Source organism: Solea solea, chromosome 1, assembly GCF_958295425.1.
Source record: "Solea solea chromosome 1, fSolSol10.1, whole genome shotgun sequence".
Lineage (NCBI taxonomy): Eukaryota > Metazoa > Chordata > Actinopteri > Pleuronectiformes > Soleidae > Solea > Solea solea.
The window spans coordinates 27689603-27710097 of NC_081134.1; the positions used below are offsets into that span (position 1 = coordinate 27689603).

The 20495-nt window shown below is 43.0% G+C and overlaps 1 protein-coding gene across 1 annotated transcript; it reads right to left on the minus strand.

Annotated features, from left to right (window-relative positions):
• Positions 1 to 303: 303 nt before the first annotated feature.
• Positions 304 to 19413, minus strand: map7d2b (MAP7 domain containing 2b). Its single transcript, XM_058633989.1, has 16 exons — positions 19325 to 19413; positions 18526 to 18615; positions 17583 to 17752; positions 13714 to 13882; positions 11495 to 11587; positions 8475 to 8564; positions 7782 to 7876; positions 7294 to 7367; positions 6588 to 6796; positions 6352 to 6491; positions 4914 to 5093; positions 4294 to 4398; positions 3751 to 3814; positions 3518 to 3662; positions 2671 to 2966; positions 304 to 1749 (listed from the first exon to the last, which is right to left on the minus strand). Exons 1-15 carry the CDS (start codon positions 19347 to 19349, stop codon positions 2675 to 2677), a joined length of 1941 nt encoding a protein of 646 aa, XP_058489972.1. The 5' UTR covers positions 19350 to 19413; the 3' UTR covers positions 304 to 1749; positions 2671 to 2674.
• Positions 19414 to 20495: the final 1082 nt, after the last annotated feature.

The following is a 20495-nucleotide window of genomic DNA, read 5'->3' on the forward strand; positions in this document are numbered from 1 at the left end:
GACCTGGTAGAAAGTGGATGCTAACGTATCCCAAGGCTAGCCATTGTCAATAAAGTCAATAACACATTTAAACATTTAAAAAGAATCAAATAAATAAAATAGCAAAATGGAAGGAAAAGGAAATCTCCCTAAATCTCTGGTAATCCAAATTTGTGTGCCCTGGCGTTCTAATCCCACCTTCATTTGTGTCGTTTGTGGATGTTTTAGTGTAAAAAGTGCACACTCATGCTAAAGAGTCAACAAACAGACAAACAAAGACTGAAACAAAAAAGTCAATTGCACCGAGGTTTAAGGCCTCAGAGGTGAAGAGCTGAGAGATGTGAGAGTTTATTTGAAATCTGTGAGGTATTTATCTTTAGTCGAGGGAGAAAAACACAATGACAGGTGAGTGAATGAGTGAGTGAAAGTTCACTCTATCATCGTGTCACACAAACACACAATATTTATCTGTCTTTTCCTCAAAGCGGAGGTGAATTCAGTGACAGCAGGGTCATAAATATATAATCTAATCTAATGAGACAGAGTTTAACACACAGGTTCCATTGGAGAAGCAGACGCCCACACACCACTACAACCAGCAAACAGCTCATCTAGTTAGCCTCACTAACTAGTATCAAACAGCTCAGCTGAGGTGCATTCCATTTACGTCAACTGACAGTGACTCGTTCCACACAAACACATATTTCTCAGGTTAGCCACTGTTAGCAATAGCAGTCAATAACAGTGCTCCGTGTTAGCATTTTGCGCACACAAAAAGCGTAGCAACATGTTTACGTTAAAAATGATACACCTGTGTACGACTGAGGAAGTTCCCAGGATATCTGATGTTACAACTTCCCACTACAAATAGAATGCACCATTAGCTAATAGGCTACCTAGCATGAATTAGCTCAGCTATCTAGCTTTAGTTAGACAGCTCAGTAAATCCATTTACATTAGATGTTGTTAGTCACACCTTAATGTAACGAATCCCGGGTTAGCCATTGTTGACAATACAGGTCGCTGACATCTGTGTGTGTGGTATTTTAAGCACAAAAACAGCATGTTCTGACACGTTCTGGAAATAAAAACGGAAAAGTACTTTTGTACGACTATTTTTACTGCGACAAAAAAGTGTGACTCAGGGAAAGTAGCAGTGTTTGTACGAATGGCCACCATCTTGGAATCCTGTGTTAGGGAAAATCCGACTTCTGGCTACAACTGGAACGCAGCGCTAGTTTGTGACAAAGATGCTACACGGGCGTCACATGACAGCGTCTGTTTGTTTGTTTACATAAACTGCTACAGAGCTGCTGCTCACGGACTCATAATCTCATATTTACACGTTTTTTCATTCATGAAAGCTGTTCAAAAAAGAAGCGGGGAGAGTTATCGGGGAAAGCAGGGGAGAATCATGTGATAGTTGTGATATTTAACAACAAAGCATCAGGGAAACATCAGCGCTTCTGTGAGACACGCTGCGATTCAAAAAAATAAATCTGTAAATGATAAAATGTGTGACAGCAGTTTAATCCGTTTAATCCCAGATTCTCTGTAATAAACCTGACGATAAGCTTAAGTTTACAGTCGTGAAACTTCACAGTCACGCTTGCATGGTTTTGTTGCCCTCTGCTGTTTCTAAAGAGTCAAACCTGCCCAGAAGCATAACAGTGATGCGTGTGTGCGTGCGTGTGTGTGTGATAATACAGATGTTCAGCTGCTGTTTTCTGCTGTAGATGAAGGTGACATCGCTCGCTCCTTAAAAAGGCCCTGAAAGAGAAAACAGGACAAATAAAAATCCACTTCAGACGTGTTAATTCCAATCTGCAGCTGCTCGTGTCCAATAATTTGATTTGAAAAAGATAAAATATTCAGCAAAAGTTTAGTTTTTTTCAGAGAAAAGTGGAAATGTGATGATAAAGTAATGATAATGATAACAGGAGTTAGATGTTTGCTTTGTTCACCTTTATGCTAATATTTTATATTTAATGAGTGAATAAACTGAATTGATCTTTTTATGCATATTATGACATCATGACATGATTTCTTCTTGACTTTCTTCAACTTAAAATGAGCTTGAACATGAAATAAAATTAGATTTTAAAGCCTTTCAAATAAGAAACAAACATTTCTATTTTACTGCTCTTTTTCCACATAAAACGACTTAATTTCTAGGTGGGTTTTTTGCATGTTTTTATATATTTATGAATATAAATGTTTGGTATATAAGATAATTATAAAAACTAAAAATAATAAAATTACTTTATTTCACTATATTATATTATATTTCCCTTTTTTTCCTCACAGAAATTTTAAGTTTTTTTAACATTAAAAATAATTTAATTTTCATTTTAGTTCTTCTTTTCATGCGTTTTTTTGGCTTAGTTCAAGCATTTTCTATTGAGGCGGAAACAGGTTGATTTCATGATTTTATGATTTATTGTACTTTTTAATGACAATAAATGTATTGAAACCACTGACAATCAATATGGTACAATCTTAACTGATAATAAAAATCTTTGTTTTCATAATAGATTCATCAGTCTGAGTGCTTTTTTTTATAATTAAAACAAGTTTTCAGCCTCTTAAATGTGAATATTTTCTACTTTCTGTCATTTTTCAGCTTCTTTAATGTGAATATTATCTTCTTTTTGTAATTTTTCAGCTTCTTAAACCGCTGTACTGTTGTACCTGACTACTGGACGTCCAGTTTGCTGGGGCCGATGCTATGGATGACCTGGGAGGACTCGGAGGAGGCGCTGTACGCTTGGATCAGCAGGTTCTTGTTGAGGTCGTCGACCCCGCTGCCGGCCTGCAGCTTTGGGTAAGGGGGCGGGGCCATTGACAGGTCACGGACATGCCCCTGGGCGTCCAGGTCCATCAGGTGCTCCAGCGGGCAGCCGTCCGTGCCGTCAGTGACGGGTGAGAACTCGTGAGCGCTGGCCTGCTCATCCCTGGACACTGGACTGATGGAGACAGATGGAGAACTTAAAGAGACGATGGTGACACAGACACAATCATTTTATTTATTAGCATTTTGTCAAAGCAAGATTGACACACTTTGCACACATTTATATGTTGAGTTGTGAACATATGAGTCCAAAGGTTTGGGAGAAAAAAAGCCTCTGTGTTTAAATAGAGAGACTCACTCTCCCACACCAAAGCCCATAGAGAAAATCAGTGATTTCATCATTGATCATTTTAATATCACACACACAGGAGTTGTTGATCCACTGCTGCCTCCATCACTAAGTTCAAATGTCTTATTTTGACACTTCGATGTTAAAAAACCTGCATTCAGATTGACCTCAGTGACCCAAAGTGACCACACGAGGCAGCAGAGGACTAGCAGCTCCTGTGTCCCCGCCAGCTAAAATCACTGATTTTCTCTATGGGCTTTGGTGTGTGAGAGTGAGTGGTTGACAAACGTCTGTCTAACAGTGAGATAAAGACGTGAACATCGTAGACTTAAGCTGACGTAGATCTTATGGGCTCTTATTATAACAGTGATTTTAAAGCCCACACTGGTTTCTTCTACCTGACGTCCATGGACTGGACACCGTCAGACAGCTCGTCCACACAGCTCTTGTTCTCCAGTGGACCCAGTGAGATGACTGGAGCTTCAGCACAAGTCGCTGTGTCCTCGTCCACAGCAGCTGAACTCTCAGCTCTCAGCTCAGATCCTACAAAAGAGTTATATATTTATATATAAATATGTACAGTGTCTGATATTTTACATTAAACTATTGCTGTGCATTTCTCTGTCATTACCTGAGGCACCACATGGGGGCTCCACTTCACTCTTCCTGGTCCTTTTCATAATCTCCTCAATTCTCTGTCAAACACAAAAAAACACAGCTGTTAATGCAAAATAAAAACATCAAACTCTTTTTTGCTGCTTTTTGTTTTTTGTTTCTAAATGTACTTAAGAAAATAAAGTTGACAAATGATCATGAGCCAAATAACCCACAATAACACAAATCGTGCAAAAACAGCACTTTTGTGCGACTCATTTGTGTGTGCGTGTGGGTGTGTGTGTATGTGTGTCCAGGTATTACTAATGTTGTGGGGACCTAAACCTGTTTACACAGTCACATTATGAGGACTTGTCTTCCTTGAAGGAACAAAAATCAAGTCCCCATAACGTAAATGACTAGATTTTAAGGTGAAGATATGTTTTAAAGTTAGGATTAGGCCAGTAGTAATTGTAGTTAAGGTTAGAGTAAGTCTCCAGGATATGAATGTAAGTCAATGCAATGTCCCCTCAAGTCATGAATGACGAACATGAGTGTGTGTGTGTGTGTGTTTGTGTACCTTCTTCCTCTGCAGTCTCTCCTGCTCCTCCTGGATGTGCAGCAGCTCCCTCTCTTGTCTCTTCCTCTCAGCTTCTCTCTGAGCTCGTAGAAACGCCTCCTCCCTCTGAGGGAAAACATCATGTCACACTTTTACTCTCTTGGGGGTGTGGTCTGCTTAAAAAGGACTTGGTTAATAAGATCTACGTCAGATTAAGTCTATGATGTCTTTAAGAACATGTTCACGTCTGTATCTCACTGTGAGACGGACTTTTCCAACAGGAAACAGAAGTTTGTAAACCACTCACTCTCCCACACCAAACCAATAGAGAAAATCAGTGATTTTAGCTGGTGGGGACACAGGAGCTGCTGGTCCTCTGCTGCCTCCTGTGGTCACTTTGTGTCACTGAGGTCAATCTGAACAAATTATTTCAAAAGCTGAAACATCTTAATAAGACATTTGAACTTAGTGATGGAGGTGTGTGTGATGTTAAAATCACTGATTTTCTCTATGGGCTTTGGTGTGGGCTTCTTTCTGTGGCTTAAAAACACCTGAACTGTCCGTTTAAGACTTTAGGAAATGGGTTTTGTCATTTTAACAAACACACTGAAGACACGATGTACATCAATTTGACCTCTCACCTCTCTGTCCAGCTGCTCTTGCATGTCCTTCCACCTCTGCTCCTTCTGCCGTCGCTCCTCCTCCTCTCTGCCCCTCCTCTCCTCCTCCTTCCTCACTCGCTCCTCCTCGGCCTGACGTGCCTCTCTCTCCTGTCGCTCCAGTGCCTCCTGCTGCCTCCTCTGCTCCTCCTCTGCCCTCAGCCTGCAGCCACACAACAACACTTTATTCATGTGTGCGTGTGTGTGTGTGCGTACTCCCCTGTCCTCCTCCTGTCATTGTCTCTCCTCCTGCTTGTGTGTGTGTTTGTACTCCCCTGTCCTCCTCCTGTCATTGTCTCTGTCTCTCCTTCTGCTTGTGTGTGTGTGTGTATTCCCCTGTCCTCCTCCTGTCGTTGTCTCTCCTCCTGCTCGTGTGTGTGTGTGTGTTTGTACTCCCCTGTCCTCCTCCTGTCGTTGTCTCTGTCTCTCCTCCTGCTCGTGTGTGTGTACTCCCCTGTCCTCCTCCTGTCGTTGTCTCTCCTCCTGCTCGTGTGTGTGTGTGTGTTTGTACTCCCCTGTCCTCCTCCTGTCGTTGTCTCTGTCTCTCCTCCTGCTCGTGTGTGTGTACTCCCCTGTCCTCCTCCTGTCGTTGTCTCTCCTCCTGCTTGTGTGTGTGTTTGTACTCCCCTGTCCTCCTCCTGTTGTTGTCTCTGTCTCTCCTCCTGCTCGTGTGTGTGTGTGTATGTGTGTGTACTCCCCTGTCCTCCTCCTGTCGTTGTCTCTCCTCCTGCTCGCGTGTGCGTGTGTGTGTGTGTACTCCCCTGTCCTCCTCCTGTCGTTGTCCCCCCTCTGCTCGCGTGTGTGCGTGAATGTTTGTTTACTCCCCTGTCCTCCTCCTGTCGTTGTCTCTCCTCCTGCTCGCGTGTGTGCGTGTGTGTGTGTGTACTCCCCTGTCCTCCTCCTGTCGTTGTCTCTCCTTCTTCTCGCGTGTGTGCGTGAATGTTTGTGTACTCCCCTGTCCTCCTCCTGTCGTTGTCTCTCCTCCTGCTCGCGCGTGTGCGCGTATGTGTGTGTACTCCCCTGTCCTCCTCCTGTCGTTGTCTCTCCTCCTGCTCGCGTGTGCGTGTGTGTGTGTGTGTGTACTCCCCCTGTCCTACTCCTGTCGTTGTCTCTCCTCCTGCTCGCGTGTGTGCGTGTATGTGTGTGTACTCCCCTGTCCTCCTCCTGTCTTTGTCTCTCCTCCTGCTCGCGTGTGTGCGTGTATGTGTGTGTACTCCCCCGTCCTCCTCCTGTCGTTGTCTCTCCTCCTGCTCGCGTATGTGCGTGTATGTGTGTGTACTCCCCTGTCCTCCTCCTGTCGTTGTTTCTCCTCCTGCTCGCGTGTGTGCGTGTATGTGTGTGTACTCCCCTGTCCTCCTCCTGTCGTTGTCTCTCCTCCTGCTCGCGTGTGCATGTGTGTGTGTGTGTGTGTGTGTACTCCCCTGTCCTCCTCCTGTCGTTGTCTCTCCTCCTGCTCCTTCTGTATCCGGGCCAGTCGTCGTCTCTCTGCCAGCAGTCTGGACGCCTCCTCTGCGTCTGTCGTCCCGCCAACGCTCCGGCCTGTTGGCGTTCCAGGGGACTCTGTGTGTGTGTGTGTGTGTGTGTTAGACAGATGAACAGGAAAAAGACACACACACACACATAAAGACAGAACAGTGTGTGTGTGTGTGTGTGTACCTGCGGTCAGTTCTCTGCTGGTGGATTTGGGAATCTTCTTCTCCGAGTTTTCCGATTTGGTGGATTTCCTCTCCAGGGTGCTGTGACCTTTGACCTCAGTATGACCCCTGTCCTCGGCCCCAGGGGTGGAGCCTCTCTGTCTGTGCGGCGAGGGCGGGAACTGACCAGGGGAGCAGGGAGACTGAGGACGACTTCTGTTTGACCTCACACTGACACACACACACACATACACATCAGGGACCTGTGTGTGTGTGTCTGTGTGGGTGTGTGTGAGTGTGTGCGTCAACATGTGTGTGTCTGTGTGCGTGCGTGTGTGTGTGTGTCTGTGTGACTGTGTGTGTGTGTATATGAACAGGTGTGTGTGTGTGAGTGTGTGTGTGAACATGTGTGTGTCTGCGTGCGTGTGTGGGTATTACTAATGCTGTGGGGACCTAAAACTGTTTACACAGTCATATTATGGGGACTTGTCTTCCTTGTGATGACAAAAATCAAGTCCCCACAACGTAAATGACTCCATTTTAAGGTGAAGATATGTTTTAAGGTTAGGTTGAGGTTAGGGTTAGGATTAGGCCAGTAGTAATTGTGGTTAAGGTTAGAGTAAGTCTCCAGGAAATGAATGTAAGTCAATGCAATGTCCCCTCAAATCATGAATGTCCAACATGCGTGTGTGTGTGCATGTGTGCATGCACATGTGTGTGTGTCATACCGCTTTGGTGTAGCTGTTCCTTTGTTGTTGGCCTTGAATGAAGAACTACGTACAGGAGTGTTTGGAGTTTCTCCCTGAAAACACATTTAACAACATCCCATAATATTAATAATATAAACAAATACGATCAAATAACATTTAAAAAACAAATAAAATGCATTAAACTTTGTTCCTTTGATACTTTTTTAGCATCATAGTTATGTTTCTGATTCAGTTATGTTCTTATCTTTCATCATATTTACTCTTTATTTCATAAAGTTTATTTAAACTGTGTCTGTTTTATTATAATATTCATCATCAGTCATATAAAGACCTTTATTTTCAATTATTTTAATCAAACAACAAGGTTAGGGTCAGGGTTAGGATTAGGCCAGTAGTAATTGTGGTTAAGGTTAGAGTAAGTCTCCAGGAAATGAATGTAAGTCAATGCAATGTCCCTTCAAGTCATGAATGTCCAACATGCGTGTGTGTGCGTGTGTGTGTGTGACCGTGGGCGTCTTGGCTCTGGACGTCTCGTCAGGAAACCCAGCGATGCTCCTGCGATTGGAGGAACTTCTGTTGGGTCTGTGGTTGCTGGGGGAAGCTGTTCGATGAGACACAAAAGAAACTGATGGATCACAGACGATACACACACACAGTTAGATATAAAAACACACAGATGATTGACAGATAAATGAGAAACATCCGTGAGTAAAAAGTTGTTTTACATAAAAATCTCAGCTTCTGCTGCATTTTATATGTGGAATCATATATGAATAAATAAATAAATAAATAAATGAATAAATAAATAAATAAATGAATGAATGAATAAATATATATATATATATATATATATTTAAATTAATTGACACATGATCCTCTCTCTGGTATAAACAGACAAAAAGGTAAAATAACATTGAAATGATCTTATCTTATTTTACAACAATCATCATTTTTCTTTCTCTAATTGAACTAAAATGATATCATTCTGTTCCTTTTTATTTAAAGCAAAAAAGAAAGAAAGGAAAAGTCTTTATTAATATTACTTTAATACTGTATGTTCTGTATAGTTTCATAGTTATAGTCAGATTGTGTATGTTTGTTGTAAATAGTTGTGTTTCTGTTGTTTTTTTGTATTGTTTCTATTTTATGTCCCTTTTATGTTGATTTAAAGAATGTGATGAGTCATGATTGTGCCTCACCTCTGTCAGGTGAGTGCAGAGCAGCTGACGAGCTCGACAGCTGTTTGTTCACTGATGGATCCATGGTGGGCGGAGACAGGAAGTCCACAGCTTATTTAAATCAAACAAACATCAATAATATGTGACGCTGTGTTCTGGAGAGGAGACAATTCACAGTAAAGAGCTGCTGATACATCACGCTGAGGAAACACTTGAGAAACTCCGCCCACAACACACACACACACAGACGAGGAGAGGCGGAGCCTAATGACACAGAATCAGGCTGTGGACCGAATTCACCATCAGTGATGTGACTGAGATCACACGAGGAGAATGTTTCCTACACACAGACGCACACACGCACGCCCTGAAGGCATCATCATGACGACAGCAACTACAACGTTCATTTTATGAGAAGACGTGACAGAAACCTTGTATATAAAATATACAGTTTATGTGTTTATATGTGACTGATTTGTGTGTGTCTCTGTGTGTGTGTGTACTCGTACATACATCTTTGTCAGGACCAAAACAAAATGTCTGAATCACAGGAAGTGAGGAGGACATTTTGTGACACACCCTTAAAATGGCTGTTTATGGGTATAAGGGTTTTAGCTGTGATGGTTAGGTTAAGGTAAGGGTTTATGAGTGTCCTCACTAAGACACTGTACAATGTGTTTGAGTTGTGTTATAAATTTGCACTTGTGTGTGTGTAGGTTTGGTCTCATAGCTTCTATAGACAGCTGCAGGGTGTGTGTGTGTGTGTGTGCTCTGGGCCACAGGAAGACGAGCAGCCCTTTGTATGATGAAGATGGGGGTGGGGAATGTGTGTGTATTCTTGTATTTGTCGGTTCTATTGTCATAAACACTGACCTCATGGAGACCGAAACCTGGTCCTAACTGTTGCATCTATTTTGGAACACATAGTGGGATTTAAAGCAGAACTACGCAGGATTCTTTTCTTTGCGTCAGCATCATTGTGATGGTTAAATGTGTTGTTGTGGGGGAGCTGTCTCCATCACTGCCCCCTACTGTTTGTTAGTGGAAAACCAGCCTTGCAAGATCAGAGTCCTCAGAATCAGGAGGTCTCGCGGTACGCTCAGTCAGTGATAAGCATTATCTACGACGTTCATCGTGGCAGAGGCGGCGAAAAAGAAGCAGAGAAAAACGTCAAAATCACAGAAGCATGGAAAGCAGGAGGGTGGAGCTTCAGTGGAGAGTTTTTACAACAACACAATGGATCACCCATCCATGTTTATGGAGGTGTCGTAACAATACATATTCCCAAACTGTAGGGGGAGCTCCATAGAGTTACAGAGTGAAAAAGATTTGACCAGACTCATAAAGTTCTGTTTGAATTCTTGAACATTTGTTGTTGAAGGTTCTTAAATTCTGTCACACACAAAGCAAACAGAGCAAAGCAACCTACCCACAATGCAGTTCTGCTACACCTGACATCACGTCTGCTAACATACTATATAAGATAGCTCTTTGACTTAAGAGATTAAAACTTCCCGATATTGATGGAAAGCTTCTGGAAAACTACAGTTTACAGTCACAGTTTAATGGAACTAAGGTCGTACGTAGTCTGACTAAGACGGACAATCTGACAATTTACAGAGTCTGAGTAAAGATGTGGGGGAGAAAATGGATTTATCAGCCATGTATGTGTCACTCCGCTGTGTCTCTCTATAAGCTTGAGCGTATCGGATGAGTTTCCTGTTGGTGTTTACGTGACAGAAAACAAACAGTGAGTGTTCGCTGTGGTTCTTCGGGGGTGGAGTGGCTCAGTGGTTAAGACCAGTACCCTGTGTGCGAAAGAAATCATGGTTGCAAGTTTGACTCCCCCCCTGGCTGATTGTACTCAATTCCATTGTAAGTCGCTACTTAACGTGGGCGGAGTCATCACTGCACAGCTGAGTGAAACTGGGGTGACTTGTTTTATGCAGTGACTTCGATTTATACGTGACACACACACACACTAGAGTGACTAGTGACTTTACACCAGACTTCTGTAGTTGTTGGAGATTAACCCACATTTTTTGGATTGTTAAGTAGTTAATTTATCTGCAATTCAGCACTGTTCGGCTTGATTTCTGTCCACACGTCTCCGGAGTACAGCCTCCTACTCCACAGACTACAGCGGCAGCGGTCTGTGGCTCGCGATCAGCGGCGCTGTCCCTAAATACACCACTCCACTTTAAAAGACTCCTGTTAAATATAGAGGTTTCCCTGGTAGTTGTTTGAGATTAACCCACGTTGTTAGCATTGCTAAGTAGTTTTAAGTGATCTACAGTTCAGCGCTGTTCGGCTTGATTTGTGTGTGGGAGGTCTCTTCCTGTTATGTTACGGGACTCAGCGGCTGGCAGTCTGACCAATCATCGCATAGTACCTGCTTTTAAGCACGCTTGGAACCTTGTCTGACCAGGTACTAGAAATATTACCTGGTACCAGGTACTAGGCTAGTGGAAACACTACTTAAACCGTGCTGTGGCGAGGCGAGGCGAGTAGAGCCGGTGGAAATGCGCCATAAGTGTACACATGCAGGAGTAATTGGACTATGAATCACATAATCCAGGTATGGCCGTCTTAGTCGGCCTAACGTACCTGAATCATGTTATCCAGGTACGTCAGTCTTAGTCGGACTAACGTACCTGAATCACGTTATCCAGGTACGTCAGTCTTAGTCGGCCTAACGCACCTGAATCATGTTATCCAGGTATGTTAGTCCGACTAAGACTAGCCGTCCGACTACACACACGCAAGTGTTTACATGACATTAAGAAAACTGAATTATTGTCTTAGTCTGACTAAAATCAGACTTTTAACATTCATGAAATACTGAAGAAACCAGTATTTCTTTAATCTTTAATTAACATAAAACATAATACATTTCTCCCGGAATGTACCTTTAATGTGCACTGACACAAAACACACACACTATACACACACGAGAACAGCAGCAGGTAACACAGCAGGGGCGGTGAGAGGGGAAGTGTATGAGCGACACACACACACATGCAGGGTCACATGGTCTGTACCGTTGCGGGATTGGCTGGCACTGGGAGCGGCAGCAGGAAGCTCATTGGGCTGAGCAGAGCCAATAGCAGGGCAGGGCGGGGTCTTAGGGTTACCTGGGCGACAGGTGAAGCAGAGCGGAGAAAGCAAAAGCATTACACTCACTCACTCACTCACTCACTCATGACACACAACCAACCTCATCCACACACCTTAGCGTCATACATTTATATTTGAGCCTGTTTACCTTTAACTAATATATAATAAATATATAATAAACCTAATAACTAACAGTTTGGCTAACTTAAACTGGGTTTTTTAGCATTACCTTTTATGTTTAATTAATAAAACAAAAGTCATTTGATGTATAGCCACATGTTAGCTTATGTGATAGGTGCTATCTTAGCTAAATTAGGCTGTAGTCAGACGTTTTTAAATTTTGTGTTTCATAAACAAAGTGAAGATTGCTTCACGTCCTTCCTCGTGCAAGCATATACAGTTTTTATATTTTATCTTTCATTAACAAAACAAAAGTTGGTCGATGCACAGCCACATGTTAGCTTATGTCATAGTTGCTAGCTTAGCTGCAATCTTTAATTTAAATTCTTGTTTTTCTTTGTTCATTGTTTTTTCTATCAAAGCAAGGACGCAAGATTTTTACTAACTTAAGCTTTGTTTTTGTTTTTACTTTAACTTGTGCCACAGATCAGGAGTTGTTTCACATCCTTTTTCGTGCTAACATACAGTTTTGCTAACTTGCGTGGTAATCTGTTGTGGGTTTTTATTTACTTTAACTTTTGTTTCATGAATAAAAATGACTCAGTTCATGTCCAGCCTCATGTTAGCTTAGCTCACTGGTGATAGTTTGACTAACTGTAGCTAGAGTCCGGTTTGTTAGCTTAAACTTTTGTGTTTCATTAAGAAAACAGAGGTTGGATCACATTCCTCATGCTAGCTTAGCTCACAAGTGATAGCTTGGCTAACTACAGCTGCAGTCTGGTTTGTTAGCTTAAACATTTGCGGTTCCTCGCTGTAGCCTCAGTATTTTCTTTAATGAGCCAAACATCCATGGTTGAAATAAGCTCGCTCCCTCGTGTGTCTCGGAGATGAACTGCAGTAATAAATCTTCAGTTCAAGGCCAGGAGAAAAAAACTCCAACACGACTCATGTGTGGATCCAGATCCAGAACTCAGTTATTTTGTTTGTTTACGTCCAATTTTTATGGATAAAAACAAAATGGTGTCATGACTGTGATCATGTTGGTCGAACAACAGCGTGTTTTCAGAGTGTGTTGTGATGAAATCTTGGCTCATAAAAGTCTGATTAAAGTGCACACATACACACACACACACACACACACACACACACAGTGTGCCTTCACTGAGTCTCAGTCCTTTAAATCGAGCTGTAAGATGAGAAGCTGCTGCTGCTGCTGCTGCTGCTGTTTCTGCTGCAGTGAACCAAACTGATCCCAGATCAGCCGGAGCCAGACGCGGCGCCGCTGGGTGGGCCCACATCCCTGAGCTGGGCGAGAGCTCAGGCTGATGATGGAGGCGACTGTGAATTATTGATGTTTGTTACTAATGCAGCGATGCAGAAAAACAACAAACCGCCGGTGGTTTTTCACTGAAGTGACGATAGAAACATCACGTAAAAATAAAAAGATTTGAAAAGATGGAAAAACATCATCATCATCATCATCATCATGTCGCACTTTGTGTGCGTGAGGCCTTCAAGGTTAGACGTGTTACTCACGCTCTCCTGGGAACGAGACCTGACTCCTGTCACGGAAATAAAACAACACAGCTCTGACACACACACACACACGCACACGCACACGCACACACCTGTAGCACCTGTGTGTGTGAGTGTAATTATCACAGACACACACACCTCGTCTCTGAACCCTGATGAGATTTAAAGACAAAGCAGAGCAGTAGCTCCTGCATTGCAGCCTCCACACCCTTCACCACCTCATCCTCCCTCACCCTTTCATCCTGTGTCATCCTCTCATCCAACCATCGCCCCCCCGCCCTCCACCCTCTGACCTCCAGACCTCCTCCCCAAAACACATCTCCATCATCCGTACCCACCCGCTCGCTCTGCCACGATCGACGTCTCAAACCAACCCTTCCACTGACAACATCATCATCATCATCATCATCATTATCCTCCTCCTCCTCATCATCATCTCTTTTTTTTTTATCATGGCATACACAGAATCAGCTGCTGTTTCACTCACCCTCTGCTCCGTCAGGCGGTCCTCCCCACGTCCAGCGTTTAGGTCTGTGGTCCAGATGTTCAGGATCTTCTTCTTCTCCTCCTCCTCCTCCTCCTCCTCCTCCGGCTGCTCCTCCTCCTCCTCCTCCTCCTCCCCTGGCTCTCCGGTGGACCAGGGCCTCCAGCCTCTCCTGCTCGTTGCGTTCAGAAACAGGGAAGAAGAGACATTCTCTCACTGAGCCATCGCTACGGCGACGGGTGCCCGGCGATGCGCAGGGAGACGGCTGCGCCATGGTAACCGCCTGCACACACACAGGCAGCCTCGCCCCTCCGTCCCCTTTTTTTCACACTCGACTGCTGCTAGTGACCAGAGCTCGATCGTCCACTGCTCTGTCACTGATACATGACACAGCTGCTGTCTGTCTGTCTGTCTGCCGCTCCCTGTAGGTACAACTGATGCTCGCTCTCCCTCTCTCTCTCTCTCCCTCTCCCGCTCTCTCTCTCTCTCTCGCTCCTACCTCACAATTGTTCACCACCACCCTCCCCCTCTCTGCCTCCCTCTCTCTAATAACTGAGTCTATTTCACAGAGAACACACACACACACACACACACACACATTCTCACACAGAAACCTTACTGAGGACACTCACAGACACAATAAACCAGGGTCTTAACATTCTTTGGTCCTCATAAAGACACACATACAAGTACTCTCTCTCTCTCACACACACTGGTTATCTCAGCTACACTTCTGAGGACAGATCTTAGTCCTAAACTTAACCAGTTAACCGGTTCCTCAGAAATGAGCTTCAGCTTCGTTAGGACCAGGTTTTGGTCTCCATGAGGACGACTGGTCCTGACAACGAGGTAACAAATAAATATGCACACACACACATTCTTGTACAGCAGTCTTAGTGAGGACACACATGTGAAGGCAACATTTCCTCACTCTGTGTGGTTGTCACACACACACACAGAGAGTCTGGTTTCCATGACAACAGAGGACATAGCATTGACTTATATTCATATACTCACATTAACCTTAAGCTTAACTTCATCCTAACCATACAACACAACTTCACCTTAAAATGTAGTCATTTACAGTAGAGGGGCTTGATTTTTGTCCCTTTAATGTTAGTGTGTCAGCAGATTAAGGTCCCCACAACATAAGGAATACCCCCCCACACACACACACACACACATATATATATATATATATATATATATATATATATATAGAATATATTTATATATTATATAATTAAAAATATATACATATGTGTGGGGCCACACGGTGATGTAGTGGTTAGCACTCTCGCCTTGCAGCAGAAGACCCGGGTTCGAGCCCCGGTTGGAACAAGGGCCTTTCTGCATGGAGTTTGCATGTTCTCCCCGTGTGTGCGTGGGTTCTCTCTGGGTTCTGCAATGTGGGGATTAGGTAAATTGGAAACTCTAAATTGACCATAGGAGTGAGTGTGAGAGTGAATGGTTGTTGTCTCTATCTGTGTGTGGCCCTGCGATGGACTGGTGAACTGTCCAGGGTGTACCCCGCCTATTGCCCGATGTAGCTGAGATTGGCACAGCACCCCCCGCGACCCTCTGGTGGATAAAGCGGTAGATGGTGTGTGTGTGTGTGTGTGTGTGTGTGTGTGTGATATTTGAATGAAAAGGATTTGGGGCCATTTTTGTCCATTAAAAACTAATTTAAAGCATCATCATCTCTGACCCTGAGACCATGACTGAACATAAACAAAGGCCTTTAAAATATTGAGGATTTGCTGACATGCGCTCACAATCTAATAAAGACACACACACGCACACACAGACACACACAGATGGTGTGTGGGTGGACTGGTCCTTGCCTCTGGTGGCGTTTGTTTCATCGCCTTCGTTGTTTCTGTCGTCCTCTGCAGTTTTTCCTCGGCTCCTTCTGTTTTTATGCTAATTTTATTTATTCATCTTTTAATAAAATTAGAGGAAAAACACGATGAAAAGCAGATTTAAATGTTTTCACGTCTGATGTTTTGTTAGCTTTGTTATTTTCGTCACGATTATGTAAAAAAGCTACGGAACTGATTTTCTGCTGAGGAAGAAACCATTACATTTGGGCGGGGGGGGGGGGTCATATTAAGGGACCAGTATGTGAGCATTAGTGACATCTAGTAACAAACTCCTCCCCTTTCCCACATTGGTGGCTTTCACATACCAGAAATGATGTTGTTGTCCTTAATTTGCATAAGCACAAAATAGCCGTCCCATTAACGCAAGGCCCTTGTCTAAAGTGGATATAAACAGCTAATGCTGTGTTCTATTTCCAGGTTGGAAGTCAGAACAGGGAGTGATCATCACCTGAGTTCATTGCGTTCTAGTTGAGAAATCGGTAAATATGGATATAAATATATATACATATACATATTTATATATATATATACATAAATATATATATATACGTATATGTATATATATACATATACGTATATATATACACATATGTATATATATTTATATATATATATATACAATAAATGATTGAGCATTTCTGAGATTATTTCTGAAAACAGAGACAGCAGAGAAAACAGTAAATTAAAATTAAATTTTTCGTATTTATAATTTAAATCATGTGCTGTATATGCTGTATATACCTATATATATGTGTATTATATAATATAATAAATAATAATATTTGAAAAAAAAAATTCCCAAAAAATTAATTGAAAATAATATTTTTACTGTTTAAAACCACATATTTCTGTGTGTGTGTGTGAGTGTTCCAGTAAACAGCGCGTGATTCGCTCACAGTGACATCATGTCCCATGAGACTGACCAATCATTATGTCATTATGCTATGCATATGAGTGTGTGTGTGTATGTGTGTATGTGTTAGCTTGTTAGCATGCAAACACAGCCTTTAAATCAATAACACAGTGAGTGAAGTCTCTGAGGACCAAACGTGACGCTCGTTCATTTCAGACGCTAACAGTGGCCTCTCTGCACGGCGGCCATTTTGACACGTTCCAGCAACAGAAAGCACAGGTGTGGTCGTGTCCACACCAAAGCCCATAGAGAAAATCAGGGATTTTAACTGGCGTGGACACAGGAGCTGCTGGTCCTCTGCTGCCTCATGTGGTCACTTTGTGTCATTGAGGTCAACGTGAACAAAGGATTTTAATGCTGAATTAAAAAAATAAGACATTTGAATTTAGTGATGAAGGCAGCAGTGGATCAACAACTCCTGTGTGTATGTGATGTCAAAATCACTGATTTTCTCTATAGGGTTTGGTCAGGAAACTGACGTTTCTAAACGACTCTTTCCCACACCAAACCTCATAGAGAAAATCCGTGATTTTAACATCACAACATAGAGGACTTGTTGCTGTTGTCCACTGCTGCCTTCATCACTAAGTTCAAATGTCTTATTTTGTCAATTTGGCTTTTGAAATTGTTCCCTCAGATTTACCTCAGCGACACAAAGTGACCACACGAGGCAGCAGTAGACCAGCAGCTCCTGTGTCCCCACCAGCTAAAATCACGGATTTTCTCTCTTGGTGTGAGAGAGTGAGTGGGAACTTAAATATAAAATGTTTGTTGCACTCTGCAGTCTCACCTCTAGATGTCACTAGTTCTTACACACTGGACCTTGAAGAATCTTGTGCAGTATAATGACTATATTATCAATTATTGTCTATTTAACACCAATAATTCCCCCATGGCGGTTTAATAAAATAATATTCAGCTTTTAAACAATATTTTTGTTATTACTTTGCAAACTCTTATTTTCAATATATTTCTTATATTTTAGTTATATTTGAGTTATTTGGAAAGTGGAGGCTTCAGATGGGTTTTAATCTTTTTATGTTTAACATGTATGTATATATATTGTGACCTCTGACCTTGTCGGCCTGCTGCTGCCGCCTCCTCTTGTCGTCCGCTGCCGCTCGGCGTCGCTGCTCCTTCCTCCTCTGCTCCTCCATCTTCCTCCCTCGCTCCTCGGCACGGCGCTCCAGCTGCTGCTGCACGCGACGCTCTTTATCACGCAGCTGCTCTGACAGCTCTGCACACACTAAACGTCACATGACGTGATGTCTTTGAATGCAGCACGGACTTTTACACAAAATTAACAAGAAAAAAGTCATGAAAAGTCTTTATTTTTATTTCTTAAACTAATTCTTCAATAATTCATCATCTAACAGTGAAATAGTCACAGGTTTCTTCAACTGACTCTGTAGTTTTTGCCTTACCTTATCTTATTACCTTATCTTATCTTATTTTATCTTACTTTATGGCGCAGGTTTCAGGAGGTCAGCTGTTTGCTGTAGCTCACCCCCTGCTGGCCTTACGAGGAATCATCCAAATGTAAACATAATTCTAAAATGGAGACAGTGAAAATATTTCCTGTGTGTGTGTCTTCTCTTTAGCTAAATGCAGCCGTGAACCTTCAGAGAAATAAAGGAAAAAGTGTTTTCTTCAGCTTCTGCTGAATTATTTGTATGAATTTAACCTCCCACACCAAACCTCATAGAGAAAATCAGTGATTTTAAAATCACACACACAGGAGTTGTTGATCCACTGCTGCCTCCATCACTAAGTTCAAATGTCTTATTTTGTTAATTTGGCTTTTAAAATCATTCGTTCACATTAACCTTAGTGACCCAAAGTGACCACACGAGGCAGCAGACGACCCGCAGCTCCTGTGTCCCCGCCAGCTAAAATCACTGATTTTCTCTATGAGGTTTGGTGTGAGAGAGTGAGAGGTTTATAAACTTCTGTGTAACAGTGAGATAAAGACGTGACGTCTTCTCTCTTGATTATAAACACAGTGACAGCTTTTACTACCTGTCGGGCTGCTGTGATTGGACGAAGACTGCGAAGGTGATGCTTGTCTACTGGTGGGTGGAGACAACGCAGGAGGAGGCGGGGCCAACGCTGTGAGTGGAGAGACAGCAAGAGGAGTCACATGATGTCATCAGGCTCAGTTCAAACCTCCAGACTTTTGCTTTATGCTGACTCAGCTTACACACACACACAGACACACACACACATACCATAATATCATCACCACGGTGATGACCAGCAGCTGTTTTTATGAGCGAAAACGGAAAAAAATGACCAAAAAAGCAGCAGATTGACCAAAGAAATCTGTGAATAATCTCGTTTTATAATAAATGAAGTGATGAAAGATGAATGTGTGAATAAATGAGGATATAAACATGGATATATGACTAAATATATGCTTATACATTTATTTTTATCAGACATTCATTTGTAGTGTTTTTATATTTATATAAAATCATTTACAATAGTTCATCTGTGATGAAGAATATATGATTATTTATATCTTCATATTAATTATTATTTTATTTAGCTCCCGTCATGACGTCACGTGAGTAACAGCAGCGCTGTGATTCAGAAATAAAAAACATCATTCAAATATAAACATATACACAGTTTAAATGGGTTTATACAGATTAACACGGCACGTGGACATTTTATATTCATCCTCACGAGATCTTCATCACAATGCAACGTGCAGCGTTTTTAAATGACATTCCGTGATTTCTCATCATTTCAAAGACACGAGCGTGAAAAAGCAGCGCGTTTTTATTCTTCATTATTGTGTGTATGTGTGTCTCACCTGTCACGTGCACCACATCAGTCATCTTTACCGCTGTCCACGAGCGGCTTCTTCACCCGCGGGAAACTGCAACTGCAGCCGTGGAAAAGAAGATTTTTCACTGCGCTGAAGTCTGTCTGTCATTGGCACGTGACGAGTTAAGGGGAAAGTTAAAGGGGACATATTATACCCTATTTCCCCCATTAAAATAGTTCCCTGGTGTCCTAATGAACATGTCAGTGACATGCTTTGGTCAAAATACCATAAGGATGAAGAATCATAGTAGTTCAATAACCCTGCTAAACCCGCCCCTTTCAGAACGCTCGGTTTTCGTGCAAGGTCCCTTTATATGCAAATGAGACACAGGCAAACACACACCCACTTCTTCCAGGGGGTTTCTGATTTGTCCTCTTTACAGCTCTATTCGTCTCCCCCTCCCTCCACTAGCTCTCTGACAATATCAACATGTCAGCGAGAGTGCCGTCACAGGAAGAGACGTCCTACATAAGGATCGAGCCGAACACTGTCCAACTGTAAATCAGTTAAAAACACTTAGGAACAGAAGATCAGCGGTGACACAGAGAGTGCAGCACCGCTGCACAGAGAGTGCAGCACCGCTGATCGCCACCGCTGATCGCCAGCGGCGCGCTGAATAAACTGTATGTTGCTGTATCAGACCGGAGACTGTGCTCCGGAGACCTCACCACCGCTGACCAGCTCCGGTGCTCCGGCGAGCTGGCGATCAGCGGTGGCGATCACCGTGTAACGCGCCACCGCTGATCGCCAGCGGCGCGCTGAATAAACTGTATGTTGCTGTATCAGATCGTGTGTTCGTGTGTTCGCACCACTTCACATCAGACTGCAAACAGCGGTCGCCGCATTTAGTCAGGGGACGTATTTCACCGACGTACAAACACACACATTGTTAAGAAAAGATCACATAGAGCTCATAACTGACCATTCTGACACGTCCTAATTAAACATATTTGTTCAGTACGTCCTCCATGACCGGAGCACAGACTCAGTCTGATACAATCACATAAAGCAGCTGTTTATGCAGCTCGCCGCTGACGATCAGCGGTGCTGCACTCTCTGTGCAGCGGTGCTACACTCTCTGTTTCACCGATAGCCTAAACTGCCGCTGGCGATCAGCTGATCGCCACCGCTGATCGCCAGCGGCGCGCTGAATAAA

Excerpts from the sequence above, each read along its gene's own strand:
- map7d2b (XM_058633989.1), bottom strand. The coding sequence starts at position 19,349 with ATGACTGATGTGGTGCACGTGACAG. Across the intron at positions 7,877-8,474 it reads TCTGCACTCACCTGACAGAG|CTTCCCCCAGCAACCACAGA; the intron begins GTGAGGCACAAT and ends CTCATCGAACAG. Across the intron at positions 7,368-7,781 it reads CCAGAGCCAAGACGCCCACG|GGAGAAACTCCAAACACTCC; the intron begins GTCACACACACA and ends ATGTGTTTTCAG.